The sequence below is a fragment of the Danio aesculapii genome, chromosome 18 (assembly GCF_903798145.1).
Source record: "Danio aesculapii chromosome 18, fDanAes4.1, whole genome shotgun sequence".
NCBI lineage: Eukaryota > Metazoa > Chordata > Actinopteri > Cypriniformes > Danionidae > Danio > Danio aesculapii.
Window position 1 is genome coordinate 46,484,163 of NC_079452.1, and position 22,474 is coordinate 46,506,636.

At 35.7% G+C, this 22,474-nt stretch overlaps 1 protein-coding gene across 1 annotated transcript in view; it reads left to right on the plus strand.

The window, feature by feature from the left end:
* The window catches only part of iqch (IQ motif containing H), a 63,357-nt gene that overhangs the window by 620 nt on the left and 40,263 nt on the right, over positions 1-22,474 (plus strand). Inside the window, exons 3-14 of the mRNA XM_056478040.1 lie at positions 1-76; positions 851-926; positions 1,009-1,122; positions 4,297-4,414; positions 5,778-5,870; positions 7,484-7,671; positions 8,713-9,264; positions 13,884-13,950; positions 16,633-16,716; positions 16,806-16,984; positions 21,890-22,162; positions 22,247-22,435. The exon at positions 1-76 is cut by the window's left edge and continues 28 nt beyond it. Coding sequence (XP_056334015.1) covers positions 1-76; positions 851-926; positions 1,009-1,122; positions 4,297-4,414; positions 5,778-5,870; positions 7,484-7,671; positions 8,713-9,264; positions 13,884-13,950; positions 16,633-16,716; positions 16,806-16,984; positions 21,890-22,162; positions 22,247-22,435 — 2,009 coding nt within the window. The remainder of the gene's footprint in view (positions 77-850; positions 927-1,008; positions 1,123-4,296; positions 4,415-5,777; positions 5,871-7,483; positions 7,672-8,712; positions 9,265-13,883; positions 13,951-16,632; positions 16,717-16,805; positions 16,985-21,889; positions 22,163-22,246; positions 22,436-22,474) is intronic.

A 22,474-nucleotide genomic window follows, 5' to 3' on the forward strand; every position in this document is an offset into this window, starting at 1 on the left:
TTAATAACCAGGTTTTGACTCTACCCTGTATTGAAGAGCCTGAAAAGAAGACTGCTCATCCCAAACTTGTTACATGGTATTTGAACAAAAACCATCATACTGATGCACATACAGTAATTCTCTTTACAGTATTTGCGATTATGCTCATCGGCCGTTTTATTGGATACCCATATTGCACTAAAAACCAAAACATGTTCATCACTATCTTAACTTGCTGTTAGGGCTGCACGATAGCAAGCATTGTGATATTTTTTTAAAATATGTATACAATTTTACCAGATAACTTGAATTATGTTTGATCGATTAGGGTGATTCTGCAGTGGAATGCATCTCCATAAAATTTAATAAACAATCTATACTTGTTGGGGTCCCCCGACACACTTTTGCAGTTGTCTGCTATTTGCAGTGCATATCTGTATTTGCATATGTTGTGAGTATTTCCATATAAATATAATCAAGAAAAAGATACAAAGTGTTTTATTGTTTCCGGAGTCTAACACTAACCGTAACTGAACGATAAAAATAATTCAATAAAATGAATCGCTGTTAAAGTTACAAATGGTACAATTTATTTATTTATCATTATATAATCACAGGCATCAAAAACACATGCAAATGATGAATTATAATACAGACTCAACATTGCGTATGCTCGCGATGTGACTATTGCAAATGATCTCATTGCGATATCAATGTTGCAACAATATATTGTGCAGCCCTAATTGCTGTCATGTCATTGAATATTTGCATTGACAAGAAGTTGATCAAGGTGTACCTAATAAAGTGGCCAGCAAGTGTAGATTATGTAAGATCAATTGACATATCTAACATATCTAGCCTTTTTTTGTAGGCAACCACCATACGAGACATTACCGAATGCACATCCACATAGAAGCCCGATTCCCGGTCCATCTCCAGGGGAAAAGGTTTCCATTTTATTCATATTCATAAGATTTGTTAACCCCAGATAAGATCTGTATTCACTAAATCTATCTTTGTGACCAACAGCACAAAGCAGCATTTATCATGCGTCTGCTACATAACCCTTTTCACCCAAAGAACAAGGAGATTGTCCAACAAAATTATGGGATTCAGCTTCCTCACCTGCACAAGAGAACTAGTGTGAGTTTCTGAGAGATATGCTTTAATTTCTTTGATAATCAAGAAGGTATATTAAAGGGACAGTGCACCTATAATTGCATATTCTGTCATCTTTTACTCACCTTCATGTTGTTCCAAACATACTTTATTTCTTCTATGGCACACAAAAAATATTTAGTTATTTTATTTTAAGGTGTCCTTGTTAATTTAACTACTGAATACTATTAAATAAATAAATGTACCTACTATATGGTTAGGGTTAGTTGCATGTATATGCACATAGACTTTTATTTTCAGTCAGCCAGCCCAAGCGATGATGAACTGTCATGCCATTACAAAATCGCCACAATTAAGATATTAAGATCTGGTTTCTTTAAAAATCAGTGATCTTCAATTGCAGATAGAAAGTGAGTCTCACACAAGACAAGAAGCACTGGATTAAATTCCATTTTCCCCACCAATGTCTTCAAAATATGAATATCTATTTTACCCCAATATTTTCAATGGAGTTTCTGTGCTAGGCTGCTGCTACTGACGGCACTAGTGTTTATACAGTCTTTCTTCTCGTTTTTTACGCTTGAACAACTAAATGAATGCTTAGGTCTATTTAAATGATTGTAATTTAATTGCATTACAACATTGATTTTGTAAAAGGAAATTGAAAATAGTCACATAAACCTTTCACCGGACTTATTATAGTAAGCACGTGGAATATGTGTTACAAGGATACCTTTAAAATAAAGTGTCACCAAATATTTTGAAGAATGTTGGTAAGAAATCAACTTTGGTGACCATTGAGCTGTAGGCTATTTTGATTCTTTTAAAATTTTTAGGCCAGTTCACACTACACCATCAGACACCAACCAATGGCAAATTGTCAACAGACACTTCATCAGATTTTGTCAGTGTTACCTTTGTCAGGTCATGTGAACGTAAGTGTAATCTGGTGATTGTGACACATTGTCTGTGAGTGCCTTTCCAATGTGAATTGCCCTTTACATGTCCATTTGTAATAGAAGCCACCATCTTTTACGATTAAGACTTATCGATAGTGTTGATTATATAGCGACCAGTGTTGACTGTTGCCTTAACGCCAGCGTCTGTCACAAAATGGCGTGTAATAATAGATGACTCCAGTCACTTTGCTTTCGAACAGGGGATGCGGATTTGAAGGTCACCTGGTTTGGCAGTGACAGCTAAATCTGTCTGTTGGTAAACAAATTAATCTTTCGAAAGGTCACCATTTGTTTTGGTGCTCTGTTTCCCCCCCTTCTGCTTTCCGCTGCGGTTCTTCCTCTATCTTCTGCATCCTCTGCCTGTCACTCGTGAGGAGGCTGTCATGTTGTTGAGAAGAAGCTATGAGACTTGGCTGCCGAAAGCAGACAGACGCAGATTGCGGCACATCAGCATTCTTCGGAGGACGGCCACCGCCTGATTGCAGTTGTATGGGCTGCTGCTTTACAGCTGTCTCAGGACAGGCACTCGTACCTGTTCCCGCATGCCAATAAGACAGCCGTGGTTTACCCAACTGGCATTCGTTGGCGCTTTGCCTGCTGTGTCTATACCACTATGCTGTCGGCTAATTCTCTGCTGAGTCTCCGATGGAGCTCCCACTGTTTTTTTTTTCTTTTCTTTTCTTTTAAATGTCCCCTTGTACCACTTAAACAGCTGCGAGCCCCAAACCTTTCCAAACACCTGGCCGGTGCTGGTGGTTTGTCAGGGAGCTCAGTGGTGTGACAACAGGCAGGCCAGAGAACATCCGCAACAGCAGGATGAAGACAGTACAGAAGGCCGCTGTCTGGCATGTGCCCACAATTTGACAAACTCACTTTATATGTTTATGAGTACTGAGGAAATGACCAACCTCTCATTTTGTCGATGCTGTTTTGTGTGCTATTAATTCACAAACTGCTTGTTGGGTTCTTCTACGCCTAAAAAGTTTTGCCTTTTTTAATAGGCTATCAATTTTCGGTAGATAACGTGTTTTTATTGTCCTTTTTATGTTTTGACATTATGTGTCCTCAGGAGTAATTTGTGACTTTTGATGCTTGTTTTTATTGAAGTGATTGTAAAAATTAACGGCGAATTATATTAATCGCCTTCTAGGGCTCTTTGGAAAGTCCTAATTATTGCAGCAAATCAATTTTATCGTGGAAAGTGGCAGGACTTTCGTTTGATTTATGAACTGTTATATGATAATGAGGAGGTGCGAGCATTTTAGGCATTGCTCTGATGGAATTTAATTCTAGAAGATTTCAAACAGCTGTTCGCTTGAGAGAAGGTGCGAGACAAATAAACCGAGTCGTGCTCAAAGTATCCAGAAAGCATTGCCAGCATGTGATTGATTGCTTCAGGGAAGGGGGCTTATTGGCCAGTTTACAATGTCATTAACTCCCTGTATTTTAGCTCCAGCTTTATTTTAATGAATGCAGAAAATCTGTTGGTTGTAATCACACAACATCACCATGCTCCCTCTCGCAAATGTGCACACACTTGTGATTCGAAACAGCCAACGGAAACCAAGAGAAAGAGAAACCGTATTTCTTGACATCTACAAGCTGCCACAAGCCTGATTAATGGATAGTCGTCTCCCGGCCTTTTACAACAAAGTTTTGTTTGGAGGGAAAAATCTGATCGCTGACCCGAAGCTAATAGCATTCTCTATGAGCAAGTTATTGAGTGAAGTATGTTCCCTTTCTCTCTTCTTCTAGTACTGGGTAAATGGTGGCTTTAGAGCCTGCAGGCAGGTCTCTTTGACCCAGTGAGACAGGCCAGTGGGTTAATTCCCTTCGTTCTGTCTCTTTCGATACCTCTAACCTTTGACCACAAGGCTATCGTTCAGGGTTCAATAATTCCTCCATGTTTGGACAATGTTTTATTGCCTCACAAGACATGACTATTACTGCAAACAAGTTTAAAGCTATACTGTATCTCACTCAATAATTAGAATTCTGTTAACAGTTAACTGATTGCAATACAATTTGAATAAGCGTGTGAGTTTTGAATGCCACCATGAATGTAAATGTAAAATTATTAATTTAAAGTATCAAGTACAGTGAGGTAAATGATAATGGATTTTCTTTTCTTAGTAAAGAAGCCCTTTGTATTCCAGCTCAGGTGAACCGTGTGGTTAGAAAAACAATTGTACATTTAATGTAATGAAAACCTAACATTTGCTTTTATCGGTTTTACAAGATTGGGATTCAAAGAGTGGTCACTGGCTCCAATTTGGAGAATTTTGCCATTGCACATGGAGGCTTGCCTAAACATCTACAACCCAAACCACCACCTGAATGCCAAGATGCAACTGCAGGTAAAGGCAGATTTTTCTTTATATATAATAATATACATAAATTATCTGTATGTATATTTTTGTTTTTGTTTTTGAAGAAATTCAACATTTTTTTATTTTATTTGTATAGATCAAAAATAAAGAAAAAACATTGTTGCAGTATTATTGGGAATTAGTATTTGAAACAAATTTATTTAAAAGAATTGTTTTGAATGAATTATGCAGCATTATTCTAGTTTTAATTGTCACACAATGTTTCAGAAATCATTTTAAATATGCAGATTTGATTGTCAAGAAACATTTGATGTTTCCTGTAATAAATTTTTTATTGAAACCACAATACATTTTCATTATTCTTTGACAAACAGAATATTCAAAGGGACAACAGCATTGGTTAAAAATCTGTCATTATAGCTTATGATCAATTTAAGGGATGCTTTCTGAATAAAAGTATTAATTTCTTTTTAAAAATCTTCCAAAACCTTGGCGTTTGAGCTGCACAATATTGGGAAAAACTGACATTGCGATATTATTTATTTATTTATTTTGCAGTACATATTGCGATACATTCATTTTCTTTTCGGCTTAGTTCCTTTATTAATCTGGGGTCGCCACAGCGAAATGAACCGGCAACTTATCCAGCATATGTTTTACGCAGCGCATGCCCTTCCAGCTGCAACCCATCACTGGGAAACATCCATGCACATTCATTCACACACATACAGACAATTTAGCTTACCCAATTCACCTATACCACATGTCTTTGGAGTATGGGGGAAATCGGAGCACCCAGAGGAAACCCACGCGAACACGGGGAACTACCACGCGAACATGCAAACTCCACACAGAAATGCCAACTGACAAGCTGAAGCTCGAACCAGTGACCTTCTTGCTGTGAGGCGAAAGATGTGCCACCGCACTGCCGTACATATTGCAATAATAACATATTGCTTTTAACTGGCTTATATATATATATATATATATATATATATATATATATATATATATATATATATATATATATATATATATATATATATATATATAAATATAATATTTATTTATTTAATTTTTTTGTAACTTTATGATTAAACATTGCAATTACTCCACAGTAATTTATGTTTTTAATTGTGGCTCCTACATCCCAAATTGACATTGCAGATCCAGCAATGTGACTATTGCGGATACGCGCATTGCAAAATCGATGCTGAAACGATATATTGTGCAGGCCTACTTGACATGGTGTAGAATATGATTAAGAATTTTCAGAAATTACATTGTTTCTTTGTGCCTTTTTTGTGTTGATGAGTAAAATGTTACAGCCACAACCCCTGAAATATTTTGTGTACAGATTTTAATGAGCCTTGTTTTTCATACATTTCAGAGCTGCAGCCCTCAGCAGCCGACCTCTCTTCAGTTCAAACCCCAGTACAGCCCAAAGCTCTCCATGTGCTCCAGAGAGAGGACAGTGGCCAAAGTAAGATGGGTCAGTCTGTTTTCACAATGTCATTGCACACTTGCGGCCTTCATTTAAAGTTAGAAGGTCAATTTGTTTGTATCCATAATTCTACTTATATTATTTATTTATTCCCCTTGGTCTGCATTAATGAGGGAGTAGACTAAATTAATATAAAGTTTTAAGATCATTTTATGCAGTCTGTGATATTTTATTATGTTTTACTATGTAATTTTACATTAGGAAAATTTTGTTCAATACTGAATATATTGTATATAACTAAACTTTAACATATCGTCACCTTGGAATTACAAGGTTCTATCTGCGATCTGAATGATTTTGAGTTATTCAGCTTCAAAGTTTTTGCATTCCATTTAGCAAACAGTATGTATGTATTTAACATTTGTTTTTTTAAATAAAAAGTCTTGAAATGTAAACAACTTATAAAAAAACATCCCATAATGTAAACAAGTTGTCAATTAATAAGAATAAGTCAGTAACTCAATTTTGACAAAAATGTCAGATAGAACCTTATAATTTAAAGACATTATATTGAACCATCCACTCACCCATACCTGGTTATTATATATTATATAGCGCAACAAAAAATACTATTTGAAACTGGACCAATATGGTTGCGAATGCAATGTTGCTGGACGAGCTTAAAAGCTGATCTGATTTTTAGTTATTTTAATATATTCATTCATTTTCCTTCGGCTTAATTCCTTTCAAGAGTTCACACTTAGATATGCTTGATGCTATTAGCAGATTTGGCATGCTGTCTCAGGAGAAAACCCTGAGCTCAGAGATAATTGAACCCTGGGCTCCAGCCTGGTCAATAAGCATATAAGGGGGTCCGAGATCAGGTAGGTCTCGAGAGCTCCCCCTGGTAAAGGGAGGAAAATGAGGAGATGGGGTGGAATGGGGGATTCTTCCAAAATGAAGATAAGGTAGTAGGGCAAATCCAGTCTATTTATTGTAAGCTTGAATCAATCTGATTGGATTATTGCAAATTACGGATGAGAGGTCAGCCGCGATCAATCATATAACGTTCTCCTTTTAAAATTAGTTTGTAAAACTTCACTTACTCATCAGGGGTCGCCACAGCAGAATGAACCGCCATCTTATCCAGCATATGTTTTACACATCGATGCCCTTCCAGCTGCAACCCAGTACTGGGAAACATCCATACACACTTATTCAAACACACACTATGACTAATTTAGTTTATTCAGTTCACCTATAGCGCATGTCTTTGGACTGTGGGGGAAACCGGAGTATCTGGTGGAAACCTACGAGAACACGGAGAGAACATGTAAACTCCACACAGAACCAGCGACCTCCTTGCAATGAGGCGACAGTGCTGAGTCACCGTGTCGCCCCTATTTTTCTATATATTTGATTTTTTTCTCTTTCCTTTGTACAAGTGGATGGTTTTATGGCATCTGCTTGTATATAGTTTTCTATGTATGTATGTTGCATATTTGAATAAAATAATCATAAAAAATAAATGTCTTACAATATAAAAAAAAACTGTGAAGTCTGTCTAATCGATCATAATTAATGACTAGTCTATCTTTGGACTAAAGCAAGACGTCTATAAAACACAAAACTTACTACTTATCTGTTGATAGATGAGTCAAAAAAGCCTTATAAGCAAGAGACGTATGTGAGAAGAGATGGAATGGCTCTTAGAAGATCAGCAATGGAGAGTGCAGAATCCAGGCTCATTCGTGCTCCTCCACCTTCAGCTGCTTCTGCTAGCTCCGACAACAGAGTACTGACGCGAGGGTTAGCCCGACTCAACCCACTTAACCCACAGGTATTACTTATTTACACTGACATAAATGAAGTTATTTATGACAAAGATATATAGTGTGTTCAGCTTGCTTAGGTAAAAAAGCAGCTCATAGAATGGGATTTGAACGTGTTCCATTGTAACTATGTTTGCATTCGACTTCTAATAATGGTATGGTTCTCAAAGGTACTCATATGTTGTATTTCGCCTGTGAATAAATAATAAACACACAATCTGCTCTGGAGAGCTTTAGACCTGACTGATAATCAATTTCCTTTTTCCGTGTAAAGTGACCTTTTAAACCCGGTGTAATGTTAAATGTGTCAGAAATAGCTTCAGGGCTGATATAGGTAATGATTTGAAATGGTTCATTTCTGCAAGCCAGTGGCCTTTAAAAAATTGATATATATATATATATATATATATATATATATATATATATATACACACAAAACCTGTATTTATAAACAGTTGATGTATTTGAATAAATTTTTAATATTTTTAAAAAATATTTCCCAAGTGATATTTAATGGATTAAGGAAATGTTCACAATATTTCTTATAATATTTTTTCCTCTGGAAGAAAGAATTTGTTTTATTTCTGCTAAAAAATAATTTTTTTAAGAATTAAGAATTTTTTATCATCTAAAAGACAATATTAGGTCAATATTATTAGCAGTATTGTTTTCGATTGTCCAGAGAGCAAACTGTTAAACAATGACTTGTCAAATTACCCTAACTTGCCTAATTAACCTTGTTAATCCTTTAAATTGCATTTAAACCTTAAGACTAGTATCTTTAATAAAGTCAAGTAAAACATTATGTACTGATATCATGGCAGAGATAAAAGAAATTCGTTATTAAAACTATTATGTTCAGAAATGTATTGAAAATCTTCTCTCCGTTAAACAGCAATGGGGGAGAAAAATGTTAAATAATTAATCTTTCACAGGAGGTCTAATAATTCTGACTTCAACTATATAAATCATTTTAAATAGTTTACTGAACCACATTTTAAAATGTAATTGTAATAACCTTAATATCAAGTGCATTTCTCTCTTCTTAGAGTCTTCCAGTGCCAGCTGTTGTCAGCAAATATCCTTTCACCATAGTTGATGGTCAGATTGACCCGGATGCTCCAGACTTTTGTCGGTATAAAAAGCAGTACTGTCTGTACTGGGGTGCAATGGTAGAAGCTCTGGAGCGGCTGAAGAGGATGCTGTTGGACTTTGCTGTGCCACTGGCGCGGGTGTGCGGGGAGAGGCTGGCAGCTTGCGTGCAGAGCGGTGAGCTCGACTGGAGAGACGGCAGGGGCCGGTGCACCCATGTGGAGAAGCTGCTGTCGGTGTTGGAGAACAGGGATGAGGTATGGGACCTGATGTGTCAGCCCGGCCAGCGCTACAAAGGCAACGGGGGGCATCAGGCGGCGGCTGTGCGCATCCAGACCTGCTGGAGGCGTTACTCTGCCCGTACCGCCTACCTGATCCAGCTCCGGTCCAAATGGGCGGCAGAAATTATTGCCATGTCTCTGCTGAAACGTGCCAAAATTTGCCATTTGAAGAAGAGTCTGCAGGCCTCACGCCTTCGGGAACTGGAAAACTTCCACAGCAGGGCAGAGGTGAATCATATACACATTTATACAACAATTAGTTCTGGTTCCTGAGTCTGATTTTGATTTAAGTTTAAGGGTGCTTTATGTAAGTTTTCGACTATTCTAAAGCATAAAAATACCAGAATATGTTTGCAGATTTTTAAGAAACATGCTAAGTGAACATACTTGTTTATCTGAAAAACAATGCTAAAGTCAGATATTCTGCTTTGAAAATGTGCATTTAGTGCCGGAATGTCTGTTTTTGTTTTGGTCATTTAACCTGCCCAATGCCAGTTTAGCCAATTATATTTCAGCATATATATTTCAGTTCTAAAGTTCCGTTTCAAATGGTTTATTTTAGTTTCAAGATCTAAGGTGAACTATCTGCTGCTGTTTTCAGTAGTATGGCAATAAATGGCTTGTGAAATGGCATTCAAACTCACATTATTAGCATTTAACACTGAATAAAGCACATAAGGCGGGGCTATTTAATTAGTTTGTCATGGGGGCTAGTTCATGAAAAGCATCCCAAACTAACGGCCGAAGAGATATGACTTGCAATATGAGTGATGCCAGAGCAGCATATAAGAGCCCATATGCTGTATTTTTGCTCCTTAAGACACCCATGTTGTATTTTTCTACATTAAAATGTTAAATGTTGTATTTTGAAACTACATAATATCAGTGCATTGTACAATAGGATTTCTATTACTAACATACTCAAATGTTGTATTTCAGAGCTCAAAAAGTGCATTGCTTAAGTAGGCTTCTTCTACATTCAGACACATTCATATGTTGTTTTGAACTGCATAACTAAGGGATTCAACAATAGATTTTGGTTGACGATTATATAGTCTGAAGAATAATCATGGTTTCACGGTTATCACGTCTAATGTAAATTTAAGCTTCATATTAGGAAAGTATTTAGATTAATTGTTGTTATCATCTGCTTTCATACATACATAATCATTTTAATTATAATTCGTCTAACATATCTTTTATTTACATTGCTCTGAAATCCACACACAGCTCTCACTGCTACAGTGTGAGATGTTTTCTACTGTGTGCGTCCGGAAAGCCGCAAGCGCATTACTCCGCTTGTGCATGCATATTGGCATATATTCTTACATTAGAAATAACAAACTTGTGTGCGGAAAAGATGTGATATTGGAACGGCCCGCCACTATAGTTAATCCAGTGTGTGCGTATCATACTCGGTATAAGCTTGGAACTTTAAACTTGCGCACAGGTGGTATAACTTTGTTTAGTTGAAGCAGTTTCATTCTGTGCAACAGAAACGCAGCGTTGAGAAGCCTTTAAGATAATTAACCATGACGAATTAAAGCGCAGTTTATAGTGAAATCGGCTAATAGTTGCATCCCTAATAACGATCAGTGCATTGTACAAAAGGTCTATTCTACACACATATTCAAATAATTTCGGCTGCTCACATCACTCGCTTAATATCAGGTGACTCATGCTCTGAGCAGCCTTCAACTGCAGCTTGTGCTGTATTGAACAGACGCACGTCACTTCATAACTATAGCGGCTGTTTTTCGACTGAACTAAATTTATTTTTGATGTCTTGGTCACACTATTTGGAGGGCTGAAACAAATAGCCTCAGGGGCCGGGTTCGGCCCGCGGGCCACCAATTGAATAGCCCTGACAGAAGGTGTACCTAAAGTGATTATTGTCATAGTTTTCTGTTCAGCAGCAAGAAATAGAAGCCATTTCTAAAGTATACATTTCTCCTTTTAATATGGAAAATATTCCTTGTATCGCGTTTCGTTGCTTTTATTTAGAACACGGTTTAAATCAGCCTTCAACCAGCCTTTAGTCTCGACAGTCATGCACACTGTTGTTGGTGTCGTCAATCTGGCAACCTGCACTTGCGTATGATTTGAACCACGTTTAGCATGTCGTTATAATATTGCTGTTTTGATATAGTGAAAAATATATACAAAAGCACACACATCACCTTAACTGGGTACAGCAAAAAGTGCAAAATGTATTAAAAAATGTGGCAAACCCAAAACTCCAAAAATGCCAATTTGTTAAATTAAAAAGGCTGATACAAGTCGTGCATTGTTTTGAGCACACGGCTCTTCATCAGACAGTGTTCATCACAATAAGTTGCTCCTTTTTGTACATTTCCAGATCCCATATTATCTCAAAACAAGAAAAATTGAAAAATACACATTTATAAATTAGATATTCAAAACGAAAATACAGAAACAAACCCTAATATTACATCACAAAATAAGAAAAACGTAACCGAATAAGAAAATAATACAACAAAATATACAACACGTCGGGGGGGAGATCTTAATAAATTGCTGGTACAACCTGAAGCTTTTTGGATTTTTACTCTAGATACATTGTCCCCAAGAGGTTTAAACGAGGAGTTTGATATTCGTCCTTTTTTTTAATAATTCTTTAATGTTGAATTAGGTGTTTGGCAAAAGTTTTTTGGCTATATTTTGGTTATATATTTTGTAATGTTTTCTTTGTTTTGAGATGTAATATTAGGGTTTGTGTCTGTATTTTTATTTTCAATATCTAACTAACTTATAAATGTGTATTTTTTTTCTATTTTTCTTGTTGTGAGATAATATGGGTGATCATGTGATCCGGAAGTGTACAAAAAGGAGCAACTTATTGTGATGAACACTGTCTGATGAAGAGACGTGTGCTCGAAACGTTACACGCCTTGTATCAGCCTTTTTAATTTAATAAATTGGCATTTTTGGGGCTTTGGTGTTGCCGCCTTATTGAATATATTTTGTTTTGATATAGTGTAAATGAAATCTGGATGTACTACTGCATTGGTTTAGTGAGTTATTGAATCATTAATTCAACTATCGAAAACAAATGATTATCAATGAGTAACTTACACATTTATTTTGAATAAAGTGATTCAACCACAGGTTTTATTCAACGCTGTTCAAAATACATCAGTGTTGTCTTGGTTCTGCTGTTGTCGTTGGCGGAGGAAACCAGATAAAGTATTTGACAATATTGTATCTAACAGTTATTCTGTATAAATCCATTTTATATTTAACTAAATGCAAAAAAAAGTTCAAACAAAAGTGTATTTATTTGAAAATGTTCTTGTTCTAGTATATTGGCTGGTTTATTCCAAGCGGCAACCTCCCGCTCTCCCTCATGAAGCTAATACGAAAGTAACTGAAACTGCAATTCATCAAAATTCTGCGAGTCCTGGCTTCATAATAGAGCGAATTTCTATTGACCCCATTGTTAAAATGGCCAACTTTACAGCAGAAAAAAAAGTGTTTCTCATCCATTTTGTTTATATTAAGTTATATTAAATCTGCATAATTAAGGGTGTGGCCACTTGAGTGACAGCTAGATCTCGCTGGTCACCATCACGCCACCTCAGCTGATTCCGGCTTATTAGCCTCTGAACTCGGCGTATACATTGCATTAGACAGACTTTACACAGTCAATTGCCTTTTGGAATTATTTCCTACAATTATCAGATAATATGGCATGATGTGTGCACTTAATTGTGCTCACAAACCATTCAAGTTGCCTTCATTTCCGAGGTGAGTGAAATTATATACTTGCGTATACACCATATCTATAAATGTATTTGTTTTATTTAAGATCATTTATCATTTATAATTTTCTTTAGAACTGTAATGCACTGTTTACACTGTTTCGCGCTCTACAGAAACCTATGGGTGACGTCATGGATATCTTTTACAGTCTATGGTTTATTCTCATCAAATATGACCAGTAATTAAATAATTAATTGAACAATTTGTTCAAATGATTTGTTACAAATAGTTGATTAATTTAGGAAGGAACCAAATGACTTCTTATTGGTGGTAGAATCATTGACTCAAATGATTCTTTCAAAAATGGATTAATTCAGGAAAGCAACAAATGTTCCACACAAGCTTTGTAGGAATATTTTTATTAGTGATACATTACAGAAAAATAAACTGCTGTACTGGGATGTTATTCTTTTATAACTTTTGGTCTAGTCTTTCCTAGTAACTTCTCAATCTTTTGAATGGCAGTTCGTAAATCCACAGCATAAGAAAGTACAGAATTCCCACTCACAAGAGCTTTTTTCTTACTTTCTTTCACACTTGTTCACTGAAGTACTGTTGTAAATGTGCTTATCTAAACAGTGATAGTGATATCACAAGCTCACATTCAGATGAAGTTTCTATTTGTCAGACCAGATGTTTCATCTGTGCTGTCATTCCTGTAACATCTTTATGAATTTCGCATGTCTCTTAATTAGTGCCCACATGTTCATTTATCCTCACCGTCACTCACCAGGAGAGGAGACGCAAGCTTGTGTATGTTTCCACCCTTTAAACACTCACATCCTTTTAATTAAGCCTTAATCTTCCCCTGGCAGAAAGCTTCATGTAGCCTGCTAATTGAATTAATAGAGGGAAGATGTTTCTAAGTATGCACTTAGCTGATTTAATTAATGTGATTTATGCTTGGTTTGTCTCAATGAGACCCAGGGAGAAAGACGAGCATCATTTCCTCCCTTTGCTGCCATCGGTGGGCCGACAACATGATAAATCCAACGTGCTGCTGGGTGCTGTCTGTCAACCATCACTTTTACTCTCTTTTATTCTCTGCTGTGTGTGATTCACAGAGTCTGGCAACCAACTGGAAACACATCACCTCCGCCAAAAGGACTATCATCCATGTCCCATCACTGGGTAATTCATTTCAATCTGCCGTGAGGGCTCCTGGTTAGACAGTATTTTTGCAGAAAGGGCAAAAAACAAACACATTTATCTGTCAAAACTTTTCAGTGAGGCTTTCACTGGCTATTGGAGATGATGATGAGGATAATGCTGAGTGTGAATTGTAATCATCAGCAGATGGAGTGTGATTTTTGCACTGGGGGTGGCTGAGGAGAGGCCTGTGTGAGCTCAGATAATTAAGAAGTTGAACCCTATTGTTTTTATTGCCTCGCTCTGTTAGTTTGCATGCATTTAATCATTTCATTATAGAGATTAGTTTCTTGCAGTAATTTTGAGGATTTGGTCCAAATGTACAATATAGTCTCTCAATAATTTATTGGGTTAGTTCACCCATAATGGAAAAAAAAAAACAGGGAATTAATATCGCAATGTGTTTATCTGCAATAGTCACATCGCATGATTAGATTATTTATTAAATATTTAAAGACAAAGATATTATTAAATATTATTTTTATATTATTGTATAAAATTATACCATTATATGATCATGCTATTTTTACATTTGATTGTTCAGTTTTTTTATTTGTATACTGTTAGATTCCTCAGAAAACCATAAAGCCCTGTTTATTTAACTTTTATTTCAAGAGTTTGCACTTAGATATTGCTTGATAACAATAGCAGGTTTGGCATGCTGTTCCGGGAGAGAACTCTGAGCTCGCAGATAATTGAGCCCAGGGCTTCCGCCTGGTCAATGAGCATGTAAGGGAGTACGAGATCAGGTAGTTCTCGAGAGGTCCCCCTGGTAAAGGAGGAAAGGGGGAGATGGGGTGGATAGGGGGTTTCTTCGGAATACGAAGATAAGGGAGTAGTTTTAGACAGGCTACTCATAATGAGTTTGGATTAATCTGATTGGCTTACTAATGATTATAGATGAGAGACCAGCTGCGATCAATCATATCACATGCTCCTCTCGAAATTAGTTAGTGAAGCTTCACTTTTGCTCTATTGTATTTATATATGCTTATAACTTACTACATTTTATGCAGATGCACTGCATAGAAAGACTTGATCACCGTAGTCAATTTAAATTCATGAAATCTTTTAGAATGGAGGTATTTAAATCATCTCGTCAAAGTATTTTCATATCGCAATACACAGTTCAAGTAGAATTATTAGCGCTCCTGATATATATATATATATATATATATATATATATATATATATATATATATATATATATATATATATATATATATATATATATATATGTATATGTCAGATCTTTCCAAAATCATGCAGCCCTAATTTATTCCCTCACTTTATTTTAAATTCACGAGAAGGTCATTTATCTTCAAAACACACATCAAGATTTTTTTTTTTTTATCAAATCTGAGGAATCTTAGAGATTCTGTGACTTTCTTGGCAGTCTGTTCACTCAAAACTGATGCTTCAAAACACTTTAAAAAAGAAACTATGAATTGAGTGGTTGAATTTAAGACATACAGTAACTGCTTTATATAATGAAGAAATGCTATTTAGAGAGCATGGAGATCAAGTTGGATGCAAAATTATTTACTTTAGTTGTAGCAAGATAAAAACATAATTGAATATCTCATGAATTAATCAGTGAATCAACTGCAGAATGACATAAATACAATATCTTGCAACATTTTTGTCAGATAAACTATACATTTACCTCAGGAAACCCATTTTGAAGACAAATTTGATTAAACCACTTGATCCATATAGATTTCATTTTTGACCTCTTAACAAATGCCTATAAACTTCACAAATGTAACTGTAAACAGACTTGGTGTAAAGACAGAATTCTCTGAGATTTAATTACAGTATTGTCTATTGTTTTTCAGAAAATAAACAAGTCTTATAGAACACAGAGAAGAGTAAATGATGACAGAATTATCCGTTTGGAATGAACTAACCCCTTAAAGATCCCATGAAATTAAACTAAAATATTTTAGATGTTAGTATCAGTATTGCTTGTTTTTAGGATATCTATAAGCTAGTGCGAACCAAAACAGTGACAAAATTGGCATTTAGAAGATGTAAAACCGATATAAACGTAAAGCTTGTAGTTTGTCACTTCCACCTAAATGGATCAATGGTTTTATTCACCTCGTACCTTCAGTTTCTCATCAAATCGTGAGCAATAAAAAGCTCTTGATTGGAGCAAGATGCTTCACATTTGATGCGCTTGAACTCAACCACTCTCACTGGCAGAGATGTGAAAAACTAAACGCTATTGGCTGCTTTTTTTTTTAAAGGGGGGAGGCTACACTATGTTCTGCCCTCTATTCATATTTCAGTTGAGATTACGTCAAACATCAAATAAAAAATGCACATTTCAAAGCACTTCTGGGGACCTTTAAATGGATAATTCACCCCCAAATGAAAATTCTTTCATCATTTACTCAAGCTTTTTTGCGTTTTGAGTTTTTAGGTCTATTGAACTCAAAAGAATGAAGAATGTTGAAAACTGGTAACCATTAGCATCTATAGGATGTAGGAAAAACCAATATCATAGAAGTCGATGCTTACCGGTTTCCTACATTCTTTAATATATCTGCTTTTGTGTTCAACAGAACAAAACAAACCCCTTAACTTTAGAACAAGTCAATGGTGAGTAAAGTTGAGGTGAACTGTCCCTTTAAAATCTCCCTTTGATTTGTTTGATAGGATATTCCCAGCCTCGACGACTCGGTCTCAGAGGATTTGATGTGCTACAGAATACCCAGATGGGCCGACTGTGTGACATCAGAGGTAAAGGGTTTAATCATGACACAATCAAATTGAATTTGTAGCATGAAAACACATGAAAGCAAACGCAGCAGTGTTTGTGTCACATACAGATGAGAACGTGGAGGTCATCTATGTGTCTCCGGTGCGCCTGGGAGAGGATGTTCTCCAGTATTACACTCGTCTGCTGGGCCTGCAGACCGCCATTGAACTGGGTGATGCTTCGGCAGCTGAGTCACATTCTGCCAAACGCTTCACCATCCTCATGCCAGAAGCACTGGACGACTTTTCAGTATGTTGAAACAAACACACACACACACACACACACACATACAACAGGGTGTTCTATTAACAGACCTTTTGTTTGCCTTTTAAAAATTTTAGAGTAGAATTTGATGTTGTTTATTTCTTGCCTATAGAGGGCGACAGAGGCGACCTGTGTATTTACCATTGGTTTATACAACTCTGTCCAGATCTCCCATGAATTATTAGGTTTTAGTGCAAGAAAGAAAAACAGAGGCTCTTTTTACATGACACATTTAACATGATTCCAAGTTCTAAATAAATTATTCCTAAAATAGTAAAAAAAAGGCTTGAAAATAGTTTGAATTGTGTCAAGGTGTATATCCAGTAGGGGTGTGACGAGACGCTTACACCATGAGATGAGACGAGACATGAGATTGAGTTCTCTAGAACGAGACAAGATGAGATTTTTCCACTATTTTTGAGAAATCTTTAATGATGAAATATATAAATGGAAAATATTATTTTATTCAACTGAAAAAGAAACCCCACAAAATGCAAAACTATTTACTGTAGGTGCTTTTTTTAAATCAACTTGTAATGAATGTTATTTACTTTTATTTTAATGAATTATATGCTTTAAAAGACATGCAAACATTGTTTATATATCATTTTAAATATTAGCAAAATATTTGCTAATATGTGAATGGAAAATAGAATTTTATTCAACTGAAAAAAAAAAAAAAATCACAAGATGCGAAACAATTTAGGTTCTTTTTTAAATCAACTTCTAATGAATGTTTTTTACTTCTATTTTAATGAATTATGCAGTCATGCAAACTCTGCTGAATATTTAGCGATTAAACTCTACTAACTGGCTTCTCTCTTGTACAGTTTCACATGAGAAATCGAACTCCTTTCCCCAAATTTTACTTTTTGACTTGTGTTCAGTGGGGCATCTCGGTGGCGCAGTGGGTAGCACAATTGCCTCACAGCAAGAAGGTCGCTGGTTCGAGCCTCAGCTAGGTCAGTTGGCATTTCTGTGTGGAGTTTGCATGTTCTCCCTGTGTTTTTACACAGCAAGCATGCAAGCAATAAATAAAGAAACAAGATTAGAGATATAAATTATGATATCAAGATGTTAACCTTTGTAATATCAAGTAATTTGTTTATTTAAAATAGTATACAAGTAATTATATAAAAAACTAAAATAATCGATTAAACGTTTTGCTATTTTTGGATATATAAACCACAAACAGAAATGCATTACGTTCATATTTATTTGAACATTTATTAAAAATAAAAGTTTCTCTTTAAAAACATAGCATTTTTGTACTTTTACTTAACATTTATCATTGTACTAATAAGTAAATTGGTCACAATTGCTAGATATATAAGATATAGATATATATATTTTTGACATTTAGATATAGATAAATACGCTGCCAGTCAAAAGTTTGGGGTTAGTACGATATTTAAATGTTTTAAAATAACTTCTCCTGCTCACCAAGGTTGCATTTATTTAATCAGAAATACAGTACAAATTGTAAAACTGTGAACTGTTATTGCACTATAAAATAACTGTTCAAAAGAAGTTTATCATTTAATTTAATAATTTATTCCAGTGATTTAAAGATGAATTTTCAGCTTCATTACTCCAGTCATTAGAGTCACATGATCCTTCAGAAATTACTTTAATAATAATAATAATAATTATTATTATTATTATTATCATTATTATTATTAATATTATTATTATTATTATTATTATTATTATTATTATTACTGTTATTTTTATTATTATTATCATTATTATTATTATTATTATTATTATTATTATTATTACTGTTATTTTTATTATTATTATTATTATTATTATTATCATTATTATTATTATTATTATCATTATTATTATTATTATTATTATTATTATTATTACTGTAATTTTTATTATTATTATTATTATTATTATTATTAATATTAATGGTAATAGTAATAAAAGCAATAATGACTCGAGTAGTAATTTAATTTGAAACTACATACAATAAGAAAGCGGTTATTTAAATTTTTTTATAAATATTTAACAATTTAACATTTTTTTTTACATTTAATAAATGCCGCCTTGATGAACAGAATAATTGTCTTAAAAAAAACATGAAAAAAACTGACCCCAAACTAGTAGGTAGTTAATATTTTTTTCAAGTTAAACGTTAACTTAAAAACCTTAGTGAGCAACTGGAAGATGAGAGAGAAACTTGAAAGTACAAACTAATCTTGAACCTATATACTTTGCAGTGAAGCCGAGTTTATTTTATGCAAATGAATTTCTACAGTTAGCATAGCCCTAACTGACTCCACATTTAAGCTGTGCACCTCTGTTATTTATTGCCGCATAGCGCACGAGCGGCACGCGCTGCCTCTTCCCTGTCGATTCTTCTCCGTGTGTAAACTCTGCCAGACGTGTCAGCAGGATAAATCTCTGTTAGCCGTTGCTGCCAGCGTGGCGTGCCAATGACAGACGGGACAATTCTGCTTGGATCAAACATACAGATGTGGAGTAATTAGTGCTTTCCCCACGGAGCCCATCACTAAGCACACAGTAAAGACAAGAGGCAGCAGAGGTGTACCGTCCTCCCCGGACTCTCCTTTATCAATTTAACGTGTTGGAGTACAGGAGAGGTCATGACCCCTCCGGCTGCACGTAATGGGCCCAATGTGTTTGCGCACGTTCATAAATTATAGCCATAGACAAAAGGAGGGGTAAGACCTTAGAGCTGGAGTGGAAAGGACAGTTATTTATGTACACAAAGACATCTGAGATTTCACCTTTTGGGAGGAAATATACATAACAAAAATGTATTGCTGCTATATGCATTCTCTTTATTAGAACATATTATGTTAGGAAGATACAGTGTTTAACTGTTTATTACCGCTTGTTACAATTGTGACTGTATATATTTTTTCGTATTTCTTGAAGCTGTTACATAAATGTAACGTTTAAATAAAAATATATATACTTTTGATTTTAAAATGTATCAATGTCAAATGACCAGATTTGTTTATGCAGATCTAGAAGATGTAAGAGGTGTTAACTTGTTCACTATCACAACTGTGACCAGTAGTGTTCAACACATTCTCTCAATTGAAATCAATTGAGGGCGATGTGGTGGCGCAGAAGGTAGTACTGTCGCCTCACAGCAAGAAGGTCAACAGTTCGAGTCTCAGCTGGGTCAGTTTGCATGTCCTCCCCGCGTTCGCGTGGGGTTTCCTCTGGGTGCTCCGGTTCCCCCCACAAGTCCAAAGACATGTGGTATAGGCTAAATTGTCTATAGTGTATGTGTGTGAATGAGTGTGTATAGTTGTTTCCCAGTGATGGGTTGCAGCTGGAAGGGCATCCGCTGTGTAAAGCATATGCTGGATAAGTTGGCGGTTCATTTCGCTGTGGCGACTCCAGATTAATAAAGGACTAAGCCGAAAAGAATGAAATCAATTGAATTGCAGTGTAGTTCTGATTATGCTGTTTGCCACTGAACACTATTGTAAACCGCTATAAAACTTAATTTAACCAACATAATGTCAAAGGAGACATAAAGTTTGGGTGTTATGGAGGTCTAAAAATTAGGCTTTAAATTCTGCAGTTTATTAATTTTGCAGCTTTTTTGGAAAAAAGAATTCTGATTCTTGATTCTGGATTTGTTGATCTGTTTTTTTTTTTAAAGCTGAGCAAATTTCCTTAAAACAAGGAAAATAAATTGCCAACAGCATAAGCAAAATAGTCTTGTTTTCTCTTTGAAATAACATCATTTTGCTTACCCCATTGGCAGATTAGTTTGCTTGTTTAAAGGAAATATTGTTTTAATTTTAACTTATTATTTCTGAAAAAAAGCAAAGTTTTTAATTGTCTAGAAAATTCTTGGTGATTAAAGAGTTTTTAGATATTCGGACTAGAAACGTAAAGAAACAATTCCTCTTAGTAAGAAAAGCATTTTTTGCAGTGTGTTTGACTTACTTTTGTTAAACAGAAAAGAAGATATTTTAAAGAAAGCCGGAAAACGATAACCATTTTAGAATTGTTAAATGGTTTTCAGTTTTTTCATTAAAGAAACTTGTAAAGGTTTGTAACAGGGTGTCCGTGGGGTCCTATAAAGTATTAAAAGTTAAATAAAGTAAATTAAGGCCCTTAAAAGGTATTAAAAAGTCGTGTTTTTACGAGGTCTTACATTTTTTTCAAGCATTGTCCAAAGTGTTTGACTCCAAAAAAGCATAAATATATTTATTTTCATCCTAATATTAACAACAATGGACAGGCATGGACTGGCCATATGGAGCACCCCCCACCCCTTTTTTTTTTCACATACTGATCGCTCCACTTACGGACTGCACTTCATATGGCCTGAGCTACAATAACTTTTCCTGGGTAAAAATGCTGTCCCAGTCCACCCCAGACAATGGATGATCCATGTGATTGGTTTGGGTCGGGGCGCGTTCAGCAAAGCTCCTGCGTCTGGGGAATGTCATGTAATTTGCGACAAACCTGGGAAGGTGATGTGATGCTCTCCACACATCGAGCGAATGGGATAGGAAAATGGGAAGATGTAAGTTTGTGTACCCCTGGCTGGAGAAAGATGAGTTTAAACAGTGGCTAAAGCCTGTCGCTGAAGTTCTGTTGCATGGTTGTGCTCCATTGATTTATTTAACTACAGTTGTTTATTAACAACTGCTTATTAACAACTGTTTATTAAGTTAAAGGTTTGATACTGATTAGAACTTAAAGTGGTGATGAGATCTTAAAATATTCTGAGAAGGTCTTTAAAAAGACTTGAGAAGGTATTGAAATTACCTTTAGGATTCCTGCATATACCCTGTGTAACCAATTGAGGAAATAGTAGTCAGTTTTTATCTTGAGTAAACTGTCCCTTTTAGTGTCCAATGGTGCATTATATTTCTCTTTCAGACCCGAAACTTGTGTCTAGCTTCACTTCTGAAATACAGTCCACGAACTCTAAAGCGCATCAAGAATTTGATCCAGGGAAAGCAGGCCTACATGATCAGCGGTGTCACGCACACTGATGACCTGGCTGTGGCAGATGAGCTACAAATTCCCCTTCTGGGCACAGACCCTGCAGTGACCCAGCTATACGCCACTAAATCTGGAGGAAAAAGGATCTTCAGTAGCGCAGGAGTCGACATGCCTCCAGGAAAGTGGGATATATACACCATGGAAAAGGTCAGAGTGAAACTTGTATCAGAAACTTGCATTTGAGAATATGGAAAACTAACTTTGCCGTAATTTGTATGTCTTTTGTCGCAGCTCTATGAAGGTCTAGCTCAGCTGATGGCAAAGCACATGGAAGTCCAGCGATGGCTCTTCAAGATAGACAGTGAAGTGGGTGGACGGGGAACTGCTTATGTTGATGTCTGCCATCTGAAAAGTCACCCATGGGCACAAAAGGAGTTCATCCGCCATGACCCTGAACAATGGATAACGTCACGGTCTCAAGTAAGAGTAGGATCATAGATATACTTTGCCACAGTGACT